General features: G+C 46.2%; 1 protein-coding gene across 1 annotated transcript in view; it reads left to right on the top strand.

The window, feature by feature from the left end:
* Nucleotides 1-5,457: 5,457 nt before the first annotated feature.
* pde5aa (phosphodiesterase 5A, cGMP-specific, a) overlaps nucleotides 5,458-20,137 on the top strand; it is a gene marked incomplete at both ends in the record, with an annotated part of 86,099 nt that continues 71,419 nt past the window's right edge. The window contains 2 exons of the mRNA XM_084318259.1: nucleotides 5,458-5,618; nucleotides 6,475-7,093. Of these exons, the coding sequence (XP_084174385.1) occupies nucleotides 5,458-5,618; nucleotides 6,475-7,093 (780 nt within the window). The remainder of the gene's footprint in view (nucleotides 5,619-6,474; nucleotides 7,094-20,137) is intronic.

The following is a 20,137-nucleotide window of genomic DNA, read 5'->3' as shown; positions in this document are numbered from 1 at the left end:
ACAGCTGTCACTGGTGGGATCCACCCACTGCAGGTGATGAGGAGGATGAGGCCAGCAGAGGACGCCATTGGGCAGCAGAGGGAGCCATTAGGCAGCAGAGGACGCCATTAGGCAGCAGAGGGAGCCATTAGGTAGCAGAGGGTTGGAGGGTTGATAGTGTTAAGCAAAGCAAATTCCTGTTTACTGAATTTTGACACAACATTGAACATTACACTGACTGTATAGTGAAGATATGAAAACAATAGATTTACTAAAGCCTCTCCACTCTTGGAGGTAAGACTTTGACTATAGAGTAGGGGTGTAAAGGTACACGTATCCGTACCGAACCGTTTCAGTACTGGACCTTAGGTTCAGTACGGCTGTGTACCGAACTAATACAATGGTATGTTAACCAATAATGACCGCACGTGCAGAACTTTTCATCCATTCCCAAAATATAATTTGCGCAAAGGGCCGGGTGTTCGTTCAACCCAAACACAACACTGAGAGATTACCTGTAATTCTTTTTCCGATTATGAATAATTAAGTTGATTATTAATTTCAATATAGAATATTAGTTTATAGCCCTACAAGTACAATTAGTTACTGCACACTACATCACCCCTGAGTGGAAGATGGAAAGCCAAACTTTCCCCCACTGTACCGAAAACCCGTACCGAACCGTGACTTCAAAACCGAGGTACGTACCGAACCGTGGTTTTTGTGTACCGTTACACCCCTACTATTATAGAAATTGATATTTGTGCAAAACTTCATTCCATTCCAAAACCACATTCTTCCCCTGTGATTTCAGTTCACTAATACGTTTAACTTCATGGCACATATGACCCAATATAACTAGAAACGTTACACCTTTTGCTACAGCATACAGAAAGCTGAGTAGGTATTGACATTATTTGAAATTATATAAGCTGCTGACTTGGAATTCCTGATAAAGTAGTTGTAGCCTACTTGTAACCTATTACTGCACATCGGATTGAAGGCTCACAGATAATCCAAGTACATTAGCCTAATTAAAAACTTTTAACTAGTTTTTTTAGACTATTATTTGTGTCTACTATTTTGAACAATTCTAATTGTTAGTTAGCTGTAATTAAATTTACAATCTATTTACATCTATCTACAACTATCATTGTGTAACTCGTACTTAGGCCCTATGGCCTGGATATTGTGTGCTATATGGATGACAGGCCGATATAGAAATCCACAGCAGTAAGTTACTGGACAACATTTTTTAAATGTTATTTTGTTATATATGGAATAAGGGTATGACTATGGCAAGACTGTTACAGAGAATGTAAATTAAGTTAATGTCCATGTTTATTAACTGCGTTCCGGGAAGTTTTCTATGGGTAGCTAATTTGCTCTGTATGGGTTGGGTCAACACTAGCCTGACACATAAGACCCATGGAATGTACGCAATCTAAGTCTCATTAAAGTACAAGAAAAGATGATTTTGTGCCCCTCAGCAGCAAGGAAACGCTTGCATATCCCGGCTATTCTTTAACTTCTGATGCAAACACTGACGTATCATAATCAATTGACATTCTGGAATGGGACTATCTTACCTGGGTCCGGTTCTAAACTTTCTGTAATTGGAAGTTATTATGTTGTTTGTTGTTACCATTGCATTTCAATGCTCAGAAGTGTTCCACTTCAAGATCGTGGCTAAGGTACAGGGTCATGGCTAGAAGGGATACACAGGTAGGACCAGGGTCATGGCTAGAGGAGGGGATACACAGGTAGGACCAGGGTCATGGCTACAGGGAATACGAAGGTACATGGTCATTGATTGATTGATTGATTGATTGATTGATTGATTGATTGATTGATTGATTGATTGACAACTGTATTAACAGATTGCAGAATGGGTACAATACAGTACGGCTCAATCCACCAATTGTTAAGGGGATGCAGACCAGAGAAAGACTTTCATCTTGTTTCATCAGGGTCCCCCATTTTCAATTCATCATGACATTTATGACATACACGACATACAGACATAGAGTACTGTTACATATCCTGACATTTATGACATACAAGATATACAAATATACAGTACTGTTTAAGAGACAGAGATCATAAAAGAAAATATATACATTCGGGGGGGAATAAACTGTACATTGGAGGGGGTTGGTTGGGTGGGTGGGTGGGTGGGTGGGTGGGTAGGGAGCGGTTTTGAAGGAGGGTAGGGATTCACATTATTTTACGGCTGTGGGTAGGGCATTCCACATTGTTGTGGCATAATTGCGAAACGTTTTTAGTCCCTTGTTTGAGCCGAATCTGGGTTGAACATGATTTGTGGAACTCCCTCTGGTGTTGTGGTCGGGGAATTCAGTGACCGTTGGGAAGTATTTTGACATGTACATGGTGTAGTGTATCTTGTAGACCAGGCCCATTGCAAGTTGCTGTAATCTGTCGTCTACTCTAAACCATCCTAGGTTGTCAAAATGAGCAGGGGTGAGGTGGGTTTTAGGAGTAAGGTCACGCAGTAGTCTGACCAGTTTGTTTTGTGATGTTTGTAGTCTTGTTTTTAGGGCCTTTGAGGTGCTTTCGTATTATGAGGTGCAAGCATAGTCATAGTACCCTTGAATGAGTGCTCCTGTTAGAGGTATTCAAGAGGTACCTTCAAGGTATTCTTGTTTACCAGAGAGGAGATCCGGTACAAGAATCTTGTTCGTTGGTTGACTGTTTTGATTACATTGGTTGCCATTTTGTCACAGGAAAGATTTGCCTCTAGGATGGAACCCAGGTAGGTAATTTCATCTTTCCTTGTGACAATAGTGTCACCCACTGTAACAGAGAAGCCGTTGGCCTTGCTGAGTTTGTTATTTGATCCAAAGAGAATGGACTCTGTTTTACCCAGGTGTAATGATAGTTTGTTATCAGCAAGCCAGGTGCAGATTCTGCTGAGTCCAAAGCTGCAACTCAACCGGCAACTTGTCCCTGTCAGAGACCAGCAGGGCAAGGTACTTTTCGACCTGTTCGTAGACAATTTTTTCCATGACTTTCGAGATGGAGATAAGAATAGAAACAGGGCGGTAGTTGCCTGGGTCTAATTTTCTGCATGCCTTTTTTGTGCATGGGGGTCACTCTCGCAAGTTTGAAGTCTTTGGGGACGTATCCCTGTTTTATGGAGAGGTTTATTATGTGTGTGATGACTGGGGTGATGGTGGCTGCTGAGTCTCTGAGGAATTTGGAGGGGATATTGTCATGGCCAGTGGCCTTGTTAGGTTGGAGGGCGCTCAGTTTTTTTAGCACCTCATCTGTTGTTACCATTTCAAGTTTGAAGTCGTCTTTGCGGCCCCCTAGGTTTTTGTAGAAGGCTAGGATGTGTTCTACCCCAAAATGCCCTGAGTGGGAGGGTAGTTTATTAACCAGTGTCATGGCTAAGGGATACACATGTAGGACCAGGGTCATGGCTAGAAGGGATACAGCTATGGCCAGAAGTAGCGTAAGACTAGGGGCTAGATCCACAAAGAATGGATTGCACGGAGCAAGTTGCACCCTTACTTACAATTCATTATGAATTGAAAATGGGGGACCCTGATGTAAACAAGACAAAAGTCTTTCTCTGATCTGCATCCCCTTAACAATTGTGTGTATTGAGCCGTACTGTATTGTACCCATTCTGCAATCTGTTAATACAATTTTCATTCAATCAATCAATCTGCACAAATGACACCATAAAGACGTGTATGGTAGGCAGGGACTACAGATGAAAACTAGCTCATTAGCTAATTCTGGGACATTTACATTGATGTGGAAACTGAATATGTTGATTAATGTGCACTGTCCCTGGGTAAAAAATAAATAAATAACTTAACTTAACTTAACAAGGTATGTAATACATGAAGCAGAACAGTCAAAATGCTGTACAAAGCAGATAGAGGGGACAGGGGGAGGTCTATGCATCTATGCAATGCATTGTTATTTACATGACAGTTTGATTAAACAATATATACTCAAAATAACTATTATAAAGAATGGTCAATTATACGCTGATTATTGATTAGATCACCAAATGGAGGAACATAAATGTACACACCTCTTCCCAAGGGAATCACAACAAAGGGGAAGAGGAAAGAAAGGGGGAGACAGGAAACGTATGAACTTGGTGCAGTCTTGAGTGCATTATTAGTAGTATATATATTTATTGGTGCGTTATTGAAATCAACTGGGATTGCACGCACCTAATGGCGCCACGTGCACGCGCGCTCCAGGCGCGTGCGCGCGCTCCCGCGAATGCGCATTTAATGTCCTCTCGCTTGAGCACAGACTACAGACAGTGCCTCTACGAATGGATTATGTAACACATGTCATTCACAAGAAGTTAGGTGTGAATGTGTCTGAGAACGTATTTAACACACCTGACGACCGGCGCTATTGATATGCAAATAGCGAGTACTTATCTGGGGTTGCACGTAGTGCACCCCCGTCCCATGAAGAACGCATGCCAAGACATACAGGTTTTGATTGATTGATTGATTGATTGATTGATTGATTGATTGAAAAGTTTATTAACAGATTGCAGAATGGGTACAGTACAGTACAGCTCAATACATACAATTGTTAAGGGGATGCAGACCAGAGAAAGACTTTCGACTTGTTTACATCAGGGTCCCCCATTTTCAATTCATCATAACATATATGACATACATGACATACAGATTGATTGAAAACTTTATTAACAGATTGCAGAATCTGTTAATCAATACATACAATTGGTAAGGGGATGCAGACCAGAGAAAGACTTTCGTCTTGTTTACATCAGGGTCCCCCATTTTCAATTCATCGTAATCATCGTAGGTAGTAATATAGGCAAGGTAGATTAATTAGTTAGCAATGTCCATGATAGTAAAATACAGTATGAAGGTTAGTAGTTTACTAGTTTGTATTATTATTAGTTATTTATATATTTATTGTTCCTGTTTTTTTTTTTTTTTTTTTTTACCGCATCAAACGTTGCGGCCCTATACTATAAAGGCACCCGTTTCGTACAATGACTCGTGGTCATGGTAATTGTTTCACTCATGACTGGACCACGGGCCATTTGTAGTCCAATTAGTTTATTTTGTAAATAAAGAATAAGAATTAGCCAGGTCGGCTAAATAAAGACATTGGGATTAGGGCTACTTTAGCCTATAATAGCCTACTGTACCTGGCACCTTTCTTTATAACCAGCTCTACGACGAGAGGCTGTCATTCTCTATAGCTCTCATTTTTCCTCTATGGGTGCGACAGTTTACTGTTATAAAGGGTGGCTGTTTTACTTTTTGTTTTCACAGGTAATTCATAGGTCGCAAACTGAGTTTAGTCGATTTGTTTTCGCGTTATTTGGAGGGATGCCCTACCTCCACGTTGGAATCAGTGGCATCAGATAGCTGGACTCCCATGGCCTCTCCTGAACTGAGGGGAGAGCCTTCATCTATGAAGGGACCTGTAAAAGAACCGACCATGGTCACAAGTGTAGGTTGGTTCTTCTCGCCACTGTGGAGTCCTCGCACAAAGGCGCGTCGCTGGGGATTTGGTAAGGGTGCGGAGAACGACCGGTTGTCGGCCTGGCTGGATGACCATTCAGACTTCACACGGGCCTACTTTTCACGCAGAGGTTCAACGTAAGAGATATATATTTTTTGTTTATCATTATTGTAATCAATTGCCCGTTTTTTTTAACCATCTAATATTTCAAAGGAATATCCTATGCCCCCCAGCCCCCACACACATTCAAGCAGGAGCGGTAACTAACCTGATCATGAACATTATCCACGTTCATTTAGTTAATCGTTTTTGACAGTGTTGTGGAGTATAGTTAACTAACTACATGCAGTTCAATTACTTATTTAACGACAATTTGCAGTAGTTGGGTGTTAGTCTAACTGCATTCAAATGTCAGTAGCTTTGTCAGAAGTTAAATAGGGTCATGTAGTTTAGGTAGGTAAATACAAACTATTTCCTAGAAATTCAGCATTTTCCTGAATCCACCTAAATTGCTCTCTATCCTCTCCTTAAAACACATCCTCGAGCTGCCTAAGTGAGGATTTGCCTGCCATCACTTTACTGTGTCTGTTTAATTGTGCCTATGTGTACCAATATGAGATTCCAGACTCAGATCATCATTTTCCATGATGTAGTTTGGATGTATAGTTTAACTACTTTTTGAAAGTAGTTTCAGTTTGACAAGCTTAATCTTTTTTGTAGTTAAGATGTTGTACTTTTTATTGTGAAGTAGCTAGTAGTTTGGTAACCTATACAATTTGAAAGTAGTTTTCCCAACACTGGTTTTATAAAGCTTATTTGATAGGCCTATACATAAAAATGTTGGTTACATTTTCATCCATGCATGGTGTTGCTTTCTATTCTCTAACTGGCTTTATTTCCTCAAGCTCATTGTCTGTACTTCATGAGTCCGCCTCACAAAAACAGAAAATAACTCCTCGGACCTAATGTCTAATGTCTCATCTGTGACTTCAGATCCAATGCCCCCCAGGCAGAGATGGCTCCCCAGCAGCACAGCGACATGCCCAGGAGTAGCTCTGACATCCTCCTTACAGCTCATCGTCGCAGGGGCTCCTCTCCACCAAGCCCTTGCCTGCGGACCTCATCCTCCACTAGGGACAGGCCTGAACCCCTAGCCTCCACCCTCCATGCCCCTGACACGGAGGCACCAGGCTGTTGCTCTCCCCGCTCCCCTGTGTCTTCTCACCCTCCACTGTGTCCAAACGGCCTTTGCCGCCCCCGGTCACCCCGGTCACGCTGTCCCTCGCACTCTTCATCACAGAAGAGGGCAGCATGTGGGCGCGGTGAGGACTGCCCGTGGATGACAGGGCTCCTGAGTGGAGGTCTGAGCCAGACAAGTTCCGTGGCGGAGCTCTGCCAGGGGGCCCTGCTGCATGCAGGGGACCTGGTGGGGGCAGAGCGCAGCTCTCTCTCCCTGATAAGGAAGGATCGGTATGGGGGTAGCAGCTTGGAGGAGGTGGTCCCCGTAAAGGGAGATGACTCCAGTAGTCAGGCCCACCTGGAGCTGTTAAGGGGCGTCATGGGATACGTGACGACCGCAGGGTGTCCGATGAACATCAGAGATGCATGTGAGGTAAAGCTGCTATTCAGTGCTAAAGCTGCTATTCTGTGCTAAAGCTGCTATTCAGTGCTAAAGCTGCTATTCAGTGCTAAAGCTGCTATTCAGTGCTAAAGCTGCTATTCTGTGCTAAAGCTGCAAACTGTGCTAGTTGTTCCAGAGTCTGGGAAATAATACCCCTTACAAAAAAGTATTGTGGTATTTCCAAATTCTGGTATCATGGTATTGGTAGTGACCAAATGCCATGTCAGTACCATAGTAAATGATTTACACAATGCCCGCTACCATGGTAAAACTGAAAATACCATCAAACTACCATGATGCTCATGTCTAAAGGACATTTTGTATTCGACTATACCTTGCTAACCCACACAACCACTCTGCCATGTGTTTCTATGACACTAATGGAGATGTAAACGAAGTTATTGCTAAATAGATCAATATTCTCTCACCTACGTCCCTCCCTCTTTTTTCCTTTAAAGGAACGCACCAACTTTTTGGGAAATTTGCTTATTTGCCATCTACCCTGGAGTTAGACAAGCAGATACATACCCTTTTCTTCTCTGTGCATGCATTAGGCTTAGGGAACAGCCGAACCGTTAGCCTAGCTTAGCGTCATTCACTGGAAGTAGGTGTGCCAGTGTAGCCTAGTTCCCAACAGTCACAAAATACACTCCAAATACAACTGCAAAACTTTCCTGTAAAGATGTTGTGACCTGTGTATTTACCATGTGGAGAAATAAAAATAAAAAAATTTGACATTTTTGTTTTCTAAGCAGATATATACTCCAAATTCTTTTTGCCGAACCACTGCTGTCTGGGCGCAGTGATTTCATCACCTCAAAAGCCCTGTTGCTCTTTGAAAAACGGGGCTTTTGAGGTGAGTATATATCTGCTTAGAAAACAAAAACTTTCGTCTTGTTTACATCAGGGTCCCCCATTTTCAATTCATCGTAATCATCGTAGGTAGTAATATAGGCAAGGTAGATTAATTAGTTAGCAATGTCCATGATAGTAAAATACAGTATGAAGGTTAGTAGTTTACTAGTTTGTATTATTATTAGTTATTTATATATTTATTGTTCCTGTTTTTTTTTTTTTTTTTTTACCGCATCAAACGTTGCGGCCCTATACTATAAAGGCACCCGTTTCGTACAATGACTCGTGGTCATGGTAATTGTCTAGCTTAGCGTCATTCACTGGAAGTAGGTGTGCCAGTGTAGCCTAGTTCCCAACAGTCACAAAGTATATATCTGCTTAGAAAACAAAAATGTCAAATTATTATTAAATAAATGTCCACGTGGTAAATACACAGGACACAACATGTTTACAGGAATGTTTTGGAGTTGTATTTGGAGTGTATTTCGTGACTGTTGGGAACTAGGCTACACTAGCACACCTACTTCCAGTGAATGATGCTAAGCTAGGCTAACGGTGTGGCTGTTCCCTAAGGCCATGGTTACACTGGGAAATACAGCAACGTTTTTGTTGCTGAATGATTACTGTAACTGAGGGGTACAATTCCCTGACTGTATTACTAGATATGATACTTACTACCACTACCTTTGTACTTAATATTCGGCCACCCAGTACACGGCATAAATATATTATGATGAACACTGTCACGTAGATGAAACGGATCCAACACAAATGTACGAATTAGAAATAGGTCTTTATTTCTACACAGCGATGGTGTGTAGAGCAAGCACTTAATCAAATCAATCACATTTATGAATGGGAATTAGTATGCACTTTTATGGCAAGAGTACTCGTCGGTATATCAATAGAGAATGTCCAATCTCTGAAGGCGCAGGTGGTACATATACGACCTGGAATAGTTTAAGGAATAACAGCAATGATACTTTAATGATTATATACTGGATACACTAGGGGGGGTTAATCCGGTCGCTTGTAAGCCGACAGGAGTAGGAAGGGGGGGGGGGTAGAATCCGGCTGCCTCATCCGGCCAAGGGTATCCCAGGTGAACCCACTGTAGTGCCGTTCAATGCGCCGGCGATCCTTGGACCACAGATGAAAGCAGATGGACTCTTTGTGGGCCGGCTCTCTCCGGTCCACGGGGGAGAGACGTGAAGCGACCTCGTCTTGCAGAGCGTCTCCTCACCTTGCGTCCTCTCCAGGGGGGGGGGGGTTCCAACACACGGCAGTGTCGGGGGTCTTTATCCATGGAATAATCAAAGTATACAAAGCATAATCCGTGCCTGGGAAGGCGGGCTGTCGTCGGTAGAATAATCCGGTATACAGGTCCACTCGCTCGTCGGCTCTGGGGCTCCTCGGGTGCAGCTTCACGTGGGGTCAACCACCCTGGATAAGCAGCCAGTTCTCTGCCCGAAACGATGGGGTACTGACTACGGTAGTATTCTCACCGCACGAAGCACTATATATTAACAGACTATTATTAGCTTAAATAGACTACGTCCAACTCGACGATATAGTGCCAAATATGACTATTCAAATATTAATATACACGATGTCTCAATACCGATGGTAGGCGAACTTGGCCTTACTCCCACACGTGGCGTCGCGGGGAGGCTTTACGTCTGTGACTCTATTGGAGGGTAAGAAACTGGACTGAAAAGGAAGTCCTACTTTAGTAGCGCAGTATATATACGCACTATGAACAAATAGTCCCATTAGTGGTGCGGTAGCCAGATTCCTACGCGGAACTAGGACTTGTTCGTACATGTGGAGCGGTACGTTTGAACTGGGTCTGAGGGGTATGGCAGCCTGGCACCAAGGTCTCGACCAATAGTAGAATGGAGACTATTATTACTATGGGATGTTCAGTAGGCTAGAATGGATATTCAATGCATATTGTACAAGGAATATACAAGGGATATCAGGGAATATTAGAGAATATACAAATACAATTAAATATATATATATAAATAAATATATATATTCGGTTTAATCTGGCCCTTCACAACAGCCACCCCCTGATTGGTCCCAGACCTAATCAGTTAAACAGAGACAGATTAATCGCGTTGTCTATTTACACATAAGGGTTTGCTGTAGGGGTCAGTCAACTTCACAAAGTCATAGGGTTATAGGGTCATGGTCATCATCGATTGTGTCTGGGAGTCGGGGCAGTTCTATGAGCCTCGCCACGGGACGGGTGTAAGTGCGACCCTGGACGAGCACTTCAGCTGCTCGGACCTTGCCGTCGGCACCGGTGATCACTTTGCTTACGCGGCCGGCCGGCCACATAGCTCTGGGCAGTGATTGATCAATAATCATGACGACTGTTCCTTCTGTCAAATTGTCTCTCTGGGCTCGCTGCAGTAGAAGCAATTCTGCTTCCTCGTAGTTAGCTGCTGACATATCAGCGGGGGACTTGCACTCCGGGTGGTACCGCAGGAATGTTCTTTGTTGTGCACTCTCTATGGACGTGCAATCGTCTATGTTAGGGTCGGTGGAGGCTACGGTGCTCAATCCACAGAACACAGACTTCTTATTTTCCACCTCCTCTGGACTTGCTTCCCTTGGGATAGGCATGGGCCACTGTCCTTCCGGGAGTCTTAGGAATGCGGGGCCGTCACTGTAAGCATTGCGACGGGTGAGGTCATCTAGGGGCATCCCCCGGGTGATGACGTCAGCTGGGTTCTGTTTTGTATCAACGTAGCGCCACTCTGTTTCTCCGGTTAACTCTTCGGTTAAGTCTTGAATCTCGGTGACTCTGACTCCCACGAAGACTTTGTACTTGCATGAGTCCGATTTGATCCAGGCGAGTACTGTCGTGGAATCTGACCACAGGATTGTTCTAGACACCGGTATGGTGAGCTCACGTTGGATGAGCGTGGCTAGGTGCGCTCCGGCTAGGGCTGCGCAGAGCTCTAGACGTGGGATAGATTGTTGCTTGCGTGGGGCTATTCTCGAGCGGGCGAGGACAAATGCTGTGTAGATCTCTCCCCCCTGGTCTTGGGCCCGCAAGTAGGCTACTGATCCGTATGCGACCTCTGAGGCGTCACTGAAGACGTGTAAGTCCATTTTACATGTCTCTGGCCTCACCGTGGGTGGGAAGTAGCTTCGGCGCATATTAACGCCTGGGAGTGAGTGGAGCTCCATCTCCCACTCTCTCCAGGTGGATGTAAGGTGTGCGGGAATGGGGTCGTCCCAGCCCTGGTCCTTGTCCCACAATGCTCGTACAATCATTTTTGCCCTGGTGGTGTACGGTAGAATACATCCTAGCGGGTCATATTGTCGGGCGAGTGTTGTGTACACACTCCGTCTGGTGGTCGGCGCCGCCGCCGGCCTTCCCTGGTCCGTAGTCAGGGGCTTGTGTCTGTAGTGAAGCGAATCTGGTTTGAATCGCCACACCAATCCCAGGGTCATCTCCTGGGCTTCTCCCGGGATTGTAGCCATCCAGGTCTCGCTGCTGGCTGCCTTGTCCTCGGAGGAGAGGCTGCGCAGTACTTGCGGATCGCTGCTGGCCCACTGCCTGAGATCAAAGCCGCCTTTGATCAATGAGGCGCGGAGTTTAATCAGGAGAGCCTCGGCTTCTTCCTGGGTTGAAAGGCTTTGTAGACAGTTGTCTACGTAGAAGCTGTTCTTTACGCTGTGTCGGACCTCTTCGTCCGCTGCTGGGTCCTCTGCTACATGTTTCTGTAGTGCAAATGTAGCACAGCAGGGGCTGCACGTCGTTCCGAAGGGGAGGACTTCCCATTGGTAGATGGCTGGGTGCTCATCTCCTGGCTTCTCTCTCCATAGGAACCGTAACAGGGGCTTGTCCGCCTCTACTAGTCTCACCTGCAGGAACATTCCTTTAATGTCCCCGCTGATGGCCACCTTTTCCTGGCGGAAGCGGAGTAGAACGCCGAGTAGGGAGGGGCCGAGTGTGGGACCGGGCAGTAACTCTTTATTCAGATTTTGGGATCCGATCTGGTAGCTGCAGTTAAATACTATGCAGTCTTTACCGTTGTGATGGACCTTGTGGTGAGGCACGTACCACGATTCAGTGGTCTGGTCAGCCTCTTTAATGTCCATCTTTGTGACGTGTCCCGCTGTGATGAGCTTCTCAATCTCAGCGCGGTATACACTCTCTTGGGCGGGGTTCTTGGCTAAGCGCCGCTCCGTGTTCAGCAGGTACCGTTCTGTGGCGTCTGTCTTGGCGTGGAAAGTAGGCATTCCTTCTCGCCGCAGGAGTGGCGTGGCGTATCTCAACACGCCGTTGACCGGGACTCTCTTGGTCCCTGTCTCGAGGAGGTGAATGGCGTAAATGTCATCTTTAGAGCGAATGTCTTTCTTTCCGTTCTTAAAGGGCATTTGTTCCAAGGTCCATAGCCGCTCTACGTGTTGCAGGAGTGCGGTTTCTCCCTCCGTGACTCGGGAGTGGAGACATCTAGTGGCTGTACTTCGGTTGAGAGATTTGGCGAGCGGGCCTTGGAGAGTCCATCCCAAACGGGTCTCGACTGCTGCAGGACAGCCTCGGGGTCCGGTATGAACCCGGTCTATCGGGACAATGAGGTCTGCATGGTCGGAGCCTATCAACAGGGTCGGCATAGCATTGTCTATGAGCGGGATCGGTAACTTGCGCAGATGTACATATTTCTCCATCAGCTTGGCGACGGGGTATGTGTACCGCGACAGTCCTATTTCTTGGCTGGTGAAAGCGTCTGTAATCTGGTACCGTCGCTCAGGCTGGCCGCTTGCTGCGATAGAGAATGAGACATTCTCGCCCTTTATCGTCTTCAAATCTCGTCTTATTGTCCGAATTGTCATTGGTTTCGCTTCCCCGCAGCCCTAGCTGGGCCGCAGCGGAGGCGAGCAGAAGGGTCTTCTCTGACCCGTCATCGAGGACGGCGTAAGTGTCCAGGACTTTATTCTGGTAGCTTAGTGTCACACGCACTACTTTTAGGAGTACTCGGGCTCGACTGCTGCTGGCGGGATCGATGTACATGACGCTCGCTTTGCTGCTGGATGGTGCGGGTGAAGGGCGCCGTCTGTTACTGTCGTGAAGTATGTCCAGATGGGCTCCATCGCACTTGGTGCACCTTTTCTTTAAGCGGCATTCGGCTGCCATGTGTGAGCGCGCACAGCGAAAACAGCGCTTGTTGGACTTTATCCATTGACTTGCTTCCTCCGCGTTCAGCTTGGGGAAGGAGTCACATTGCGCTAGCCAGTGTTCTTTCTCACAGTAGGGGCACACTATCTTCCACTTCTCCGTTCTGGAGGGGGTACTGTGGCTCCTGCTGCTCGGTACTGACTCCGATTGGTGCATCACAGTCACCGATCTTCTTCCATCATTTAGTCGTCTGGTTCCTTCTCTGGAGCCAGGGGTGCTCCGTCCGAATGTATCTAGCCGTAGGCTGCTGACTTCTCTCGCCAGGAAGTCTGCTAGATCGAGGAGGTTCGGTTCGGGGCCATTCGGGTCTCGGTGGTCCCTCTGTCGCCTAAAACGCTCCTGTCGAGCGGGCGGCAGCTTCTCCAAGATCCTTTCCACATTTGAGTTGGCGTAAAGTTCATGCCTCCCCTTCTCTCTCTGCGCTCCCAACATCCCTACCAGGGACTGCACTCTGATGGACAGGTCGTCCAGTGCTCGATTGTCTATTGCTGGGGGTAAGCGGTCGATGTGTCGGATCTCCTGGATCACGTAATCCCATATGCGCCCATACCTCTGGTCCAATGCTACCAGCGCTGCTGTGTATGGGGTGGTGGAAGTCGCGTAGGCGAGCGCTATATTATGTGCACGGGGTACCTTTAAGTGCTTCAGTAGGATGGCGTATTTATGGCGTTCATCCAATACATCCACCAACATGGTCTCCAGACACATGCGGAGTTCTGTATACTGGGCCCGGTTCTCTTGGGTGAAGTCGGGTACCATGGGCGTGCCAATGTATGACGCTGACTGTGGATACATCGGCGAGCGTTGGGGGAGAGGCCTCCTAGGCGAGTCTCCTCCCGCTCCTTGGTATGGGCTGGTACCGGCAGTGTACCATGGCCCGCTTGTCCAGGTGCTGTTCCTCGGTGCGGGTCGTGCGTCGTGCTCACCCGTGTATAGAGTCGGGGGTCTGTAGCGCAGCTCCGCGGGAGTATAGCCTGGGCTGTACCGGACCTCCTGGTCCGGTAGAGTACTGTGCTGTCGTCGGGCGTGGTTCTCCTCCTCTTCCTCTTCGTCTTCAGTTAGGTCATCCAGTGCTTGTAGTCTCTGGTTTAGCCTCTCCACAGGATATGCTGCTCCTTCCCGGTTGCTAGGTCTCGCTTGGACCGGTGGGGGGAGGTGGTCTGTGGGGGGTATAGACCTCGTCTGTTGGTCAAGTTCAGGGTTGTTTACTCGGCTAGGGGATGCCGCCCTGGAGGTGTGTCTAGACGAGTTCCTGGAGCCTCTGGCGGAGGGAGAGGGTGTTGTCCGTCTGATCAGCTGTTCTATTAGTTGCGCTTGCTGTCTGTCGCGCTCTGCGTCCCGTAGAGCACCAGCAGCTGCTCGCTGGCTGTCTGCTCGGTCTCGGGCCACATTCTCTTCTCTCTGAATGCGTCTTAGTTCTAGACGTATATGCTCTTCTTCGCTCCGCTGCTGGATCTGCAGTCGGTCGCGTTCAGCAGCGGCGTTCAGGCTGATGAGGAAGGCCTGCTGTAGGGTCCTCTCTGCCTCGCTGGGAGAAGGCGGTTGTATAGGGGAGCCTTCCCTCGGGGTACTCCTTGCGGAGCCTTGGAGCTCTATCTCCACGGTGCTCTCCCCGTCTTCTTCCGTGCCGAGTTCTCTCTCGGTAGCGTTGTATTCCTCCCGGGACTCATCGGGGACTACTTCTTCAGTACTGGCGGGGTGTGAAGTCATGTCTGGTTCCCACTGGTCCCCACCGTGAACTTGGTCAGTTACATTAGAGCCCGTAGGGGCCTCTATGGTCGGGGTAGTCTGGGCGTTGGGGTTAGACATACTTTTACTTTCTAGTTTTACCGCGTTTACTGTTAGTAGAAGACTAGGTTGTTGACTGACAGCGTAGGCCTCTAAGTACTGAGGGAGCCGTCGTTCGCGCTGCGGGCGTTGGTTAGGAGGATCGTTTCGTGGAGTGTTCATCATAGGCCATTTCAATATTAATAACACTATATTAATATTACACTAATTACCCTCCGACTCGAAGGACCAATTGTAACTGAGGGGTACAATTCCCTGACTGTATTACTAGATATGATACTTACTACCACTACCTTTGTACTTAATATTCGGCCACCCAGTACACGGCATAAATATATTATGATGAACACTGTCACGTAGATGAAACGGATCCAACACAAATGTACGAATTAGAAATAGGTCTTTATTTCTACACAGCGATGGTGTGTAGAGCAAGCACTTAATCAAATCAATCACATTTATGAATGGGAATTAGTATGCACTTTTATGGCAAGAGTACTCGTCGGTATATCAATAGAGAATGTCCAATCTCTGAAGGCGCAGGTGGTACATATACGACCTGGAATAGTTTAAGGAATAACAGCAATGATACTTTAATGATTATATACTGGATACACTAGGGGGGGTTAATCCGGTCGCTTGTAAGCCGACAGGAGTAGGAAGGGGGGGGGGTAGAATCCGGCTGCCTCATCCGGCCAAGGGTATCCCAGGTGAACCCACTGTAGTGCCGTTCAATGCGCCGGCGATCCTTGGACCACAGATGAAAGCAGATGGACTCTTTGTGGGCCGGCTCTCTCCGGTCCACGGGGGAGAGACGTGAAGCGGCCTCGTCTTGCAGAGCGTCTCCTCACCTTGCGTCCTCTCCAGGGGGGGGAGGGTTCCAACACACGGCAGTGTCGGGGGTCTTTATCCATGGAATAATCAAAGTATACAAAGCATAATCCGTGCCTGGGAAGGCGGGCTGTCGTCGGTAGAATAATCCGGTATACAGGTCCACTCGCTCGTCGGCTCTGGGGCTCCTCGGGTGCAGCTTCACGTGGGGTCAACCACCCTGGATAAGCAGCCAGTTCTCTGCCCGAAACGATGGGGTACTGACTACGGTAGTATTCTCACCGCACGAAGCACTATATATTAACAGACTATTATTAGCTTAATAGACTACGTCCAACTCGACGATATAGTGCCAAATATGACTATTCAAATATTAATATACACGATGTCTCAATACCGATGGTAGGCGAACTTGGCCTTACTCCCACACGTGGCGTCGCGGGGAGGCTTTACGTCTGTGACTCTATTGGAGGGTAAGAAACTGGACTGAAAAGGAAGTCCTACTTTAGTAGCGCAGTATATATACGCACTATGAACAAATAGTCCCATTAGTGGTGCGGTAGCCAGATTCCTACGCGGAACTAGGACTTGTTCGTACATGTGGAGCGGTACGTTTGAACTGGGTCTGAGGGGTATGGCAGCCTGGCACCAAGGTCTCGACCAATAGTAGAATGGAGACTATTATGGGATGTTCAGTAGGCTAGAATGGATATTCAATGCATATTGTACAAGGAATATACAAGGGATATCAGGGAATATTAGAGAATATACAAATACAATTAAATATATATATATAAATAAATATATATATTCGGTTTAATCTGGCCCTTCACAACAATTACGTTTGCTGTCCAAGTTAAAAAGAAACGCAGTTTTGGCAGGATAAGGATAACGCGTTGTCCTACTGGCAATGCTGAAAAGGTGTTTCCGTTTTGGATGGTGCCATGTAATCTGCGCGAGCCGTATACAGAGCCGTTGTTGCTCAACGCCCATGTGCAGTAGAGACCCGCACGGTTATTTCCAGTGTTTACAGCAGAGCTGTCCCAAGTAGCTGCGGCTACCATGTGTTGTCAAGTTATTGTTATAAGGAGCCCAGTCCAAGCTACAACAGTCTGCATTCCCTTAACAATTGTTTGAATTGAGCCGTATTGTATTGTACCCATTCGGCAATCTGTTAAATAAAGTTTACATCCATTCATTCTGCTAGCATTAACGTTACCAAGCTGCTAGCCACAATGCTATACTGTTATAATGGCATATCCCAATAACGTTAGAACGTAAGCTAACAAACTTCGCTGCTAGCCACAATGCTATACTGTTATACTGGCATATCCCAATAACGTTAGCACATAAGCTAACAAAATCGGTGACGATCTTTTTGTGAGACTAAACTCCGCTCTTGGTGGTCAATTGTGTTGATGTTAGTTTTGTTTCATCAACAAATGAGAGGCAGAACACACAGTGAATGTATCCGTTTTGTTTATTGCACTTTTATTGCACTTTCTTTGCTGAAAAAGAAATGCTACGTTGGCTAAATGGTGGATTGTTGATTTTTAGCAGGAAGTGTATTGGCACATTCAACTTTTCTGATTGGTTGAAAATTGCCTTCATGTTTGAACTACATCACCACCTACTGCCACCTACTGCTTTGGCATTGTACTACATATTGTACTACATATACATCACTGTGCTTTTCGCGGAGACGCTCTCTGATTGGCCACTGACTGATGCTCTCTGATTGGCCATTGACATGTGTGCCCAATCGCGTGACGAGCTGTGTCTTTGCCCATTTCCGGGTCTAACAGCCTGCAAACTACCTAACGCCTAGTTTATCACTGGTTAAGCTTAGGCGACTCTTTCGAAGTTGGTTAAGGTTAGAGTTTGGAATCAGGGCTGGTGTTCTATCGCCCTGCTCTAAGACAAACTCTAACCTTAACCAACTTCGAAAGAGTGCCTAAGCTTAACCGGTGTAGAAACAGGCGTCACACGATTGGGCGCACATGTCACATGAAGTGGCCAATCAGAGAGCGTCTCCGCAAAATGCGGCTACGGAAAAAAAGAACGCTGCTCAGGAGGCAAAAACGATGTCTAACTTGCCTGCCATTAATTAAGTTGCGTTCTGAAAAGCGAAACTGACCCTGAAAACGAAACGAAAACTGGCCATTAGTGTAACCGCAGCCTAAGCCTAATGCATGCACAGAGAAGAAAATGGTATATGTATCTGCTTGTATAACTCCAGGGTAGATGGCAAATAAGCAAATTTCCCCAAAAGTTGGTGTGTTCCTTTAAGTTCTGCATTGGATGATGCATGGATATTTTGTGGGCCAGTTAAGAGGGGGCTGTAGGGAATCACTGATGACATACTCGCTGTGCCACTAATCCTTTCACAGGATCCTTTCACCCCTGGTCATTGAGGACACCTAACAGGCAGGTTCTTCTCTCTCGCTTTCTCTCTCTCTCTTGCTCGCTCTCGCTGCCTCTCTCTCTCTCTCTCTCTCTCTCTCTCTCTCTCTCTCTCTCTCTCTCTCTCTCTCTCTCTCTCTCTCTCTCTCTCTCTCTCTCTCACATATTCAATGTTTTTTTTTAATCCACCAATTAAATTACACATACACAGGACAGTACGATTAAAATATTTCTGAGGTTCAACATGGTTTTATAGACATTTAAGGATAAAAAGAGCATCATCTCTGCCACATGGCCTAGCAACCTAATTTCAGCGGAAACTGAACTGAACTGAACACACACCACACCTAAACCATGCCCATGTGTGTACCCCCCCCCCCCCCCCCCCCCACACACACACACGCGCACACACACACACACACACACACACACACACACACACACACACACACACACACACACACACACACACACACACACACACACACACACACACACACACCTAAACAATGCCCATGTGTGTACCCACCAGACCCGGCGGCATGGGCGTGCATTAGGGGTCCGGGCCCGCCCACTGAGTCAGCTGTGCCCGCTCTGGTGATAAAAAAAAAATATATATATACTTTTTTCTTCTTCTTCTTATTATTTTCTTTCATAGTCGACTAATAGTCGACTATCGGCTAATTTCGGCCAATCAAAGTCGACTATCAAAATCCTTAGTCGGGGACAACCCTAGTGGGCACGGATGTCAACAACAACACTACTGAAGCTAGCACGGCCCTCTGTGAGAATTAGTTTTCTACCCTCAAGAACGTCTTTACAGAACATCGCCTTAGTATGCTTCATCGACGCAAGGCCAATTTAATTCAGTTGGCATTTGAGAAGGACTTAACAAAAAAGTTCAGAATGAGTGGAGGGACAGTGTTTTAAGAAGATTTCACTCTGTCCCCAAACGCTGCTTGCCGCTCTACTAATGATGGTGAGTAGCCTGTGGAGGAATTTTGTTTGCTTTTTTATGCACCTTATTTTTGTCAGTTCAGTAGTTTGTCAGTGAATTCAGAACTGTTGAATAAATGGAGACTTTTCAAAGATATAGAATAGAATAGAAATGTATTATCCTGAGGGAAATTTGACAAATCACTCAACATTAAACATTTAGACAGAACAAGTCACGAATAAGAATAACAAAACAAATGGCCTAAGAATAGAATAAAATGAAATAGAATAAAATATACAGTAAATAAATACAGTAAAAATATACTGAAGTCTACAGTAGGTGTAATATTGCACAGTGCTGTTTAAAAAGTAAGAGTCCAGGAAGATGGTAACTGTCACTCTGTGCTCAGTGATGCAGTGAGGCACAGTGATGCGTTGTATAGTCTGATGGCTGTCGGAATGAAGGACTTCCTGTGCCGTTCAGTGCTGCATTTAGGTAGTGTGTGTTACGATTTGGGTGCTGTGAGGGTGAGAACGCAATTTGCAGACAGGGAAGAGAGGAGGCAGAGACGGCAGGATACGTGGAAATATATACAGACTTTAATGGGGGGACGAAACAATACAAAACACTGAAGGACACGGGAAAACAAAGATGAATGAAAACGGAATACATAAGCTACTTACAAGACACAAGGAACGAAGAGGCACAACGGGCAAGGTACAAGCAAGAGTGAGGGTAGAGGAGACAATGACGCCACGAGGAGGTGATGACAAATCCACACTTAAATACACCGACTAATTGTGACGAGCAACACCTGGTAGAAGCCAGGCAACCCCAGAATACAAAATCAACACACACTATGAATAACCCAACCTAAACACAGAAGACATAATCACACATAACAACCAGACAGGGAGACGACATCACACACAGACAGGGATGGCGCAAGATAACAAATAATTAGAAACGAATTCTATAACTTGGAACCAAAACAAGATGGTCTGGAACCATCAGGCTAGTC

This window comes from Notolepis coatsorum (assembly GCF_963971535.1).
Source record: "Notolepis coatsorum genome assembly, chromosome: 7".
Taxonomy (NCBI): domain Eukaryota; kingdom Metazoa; phylum Chordata; class Actinopteri; order Aulopiformes; family Paralepididae; genus Notolepis; species Notolepis coatsorum.
Note: the sequence above shows the minus strand (reverse complement) of the source record. Positions and strands in the feature narration are given on the sequence as shown.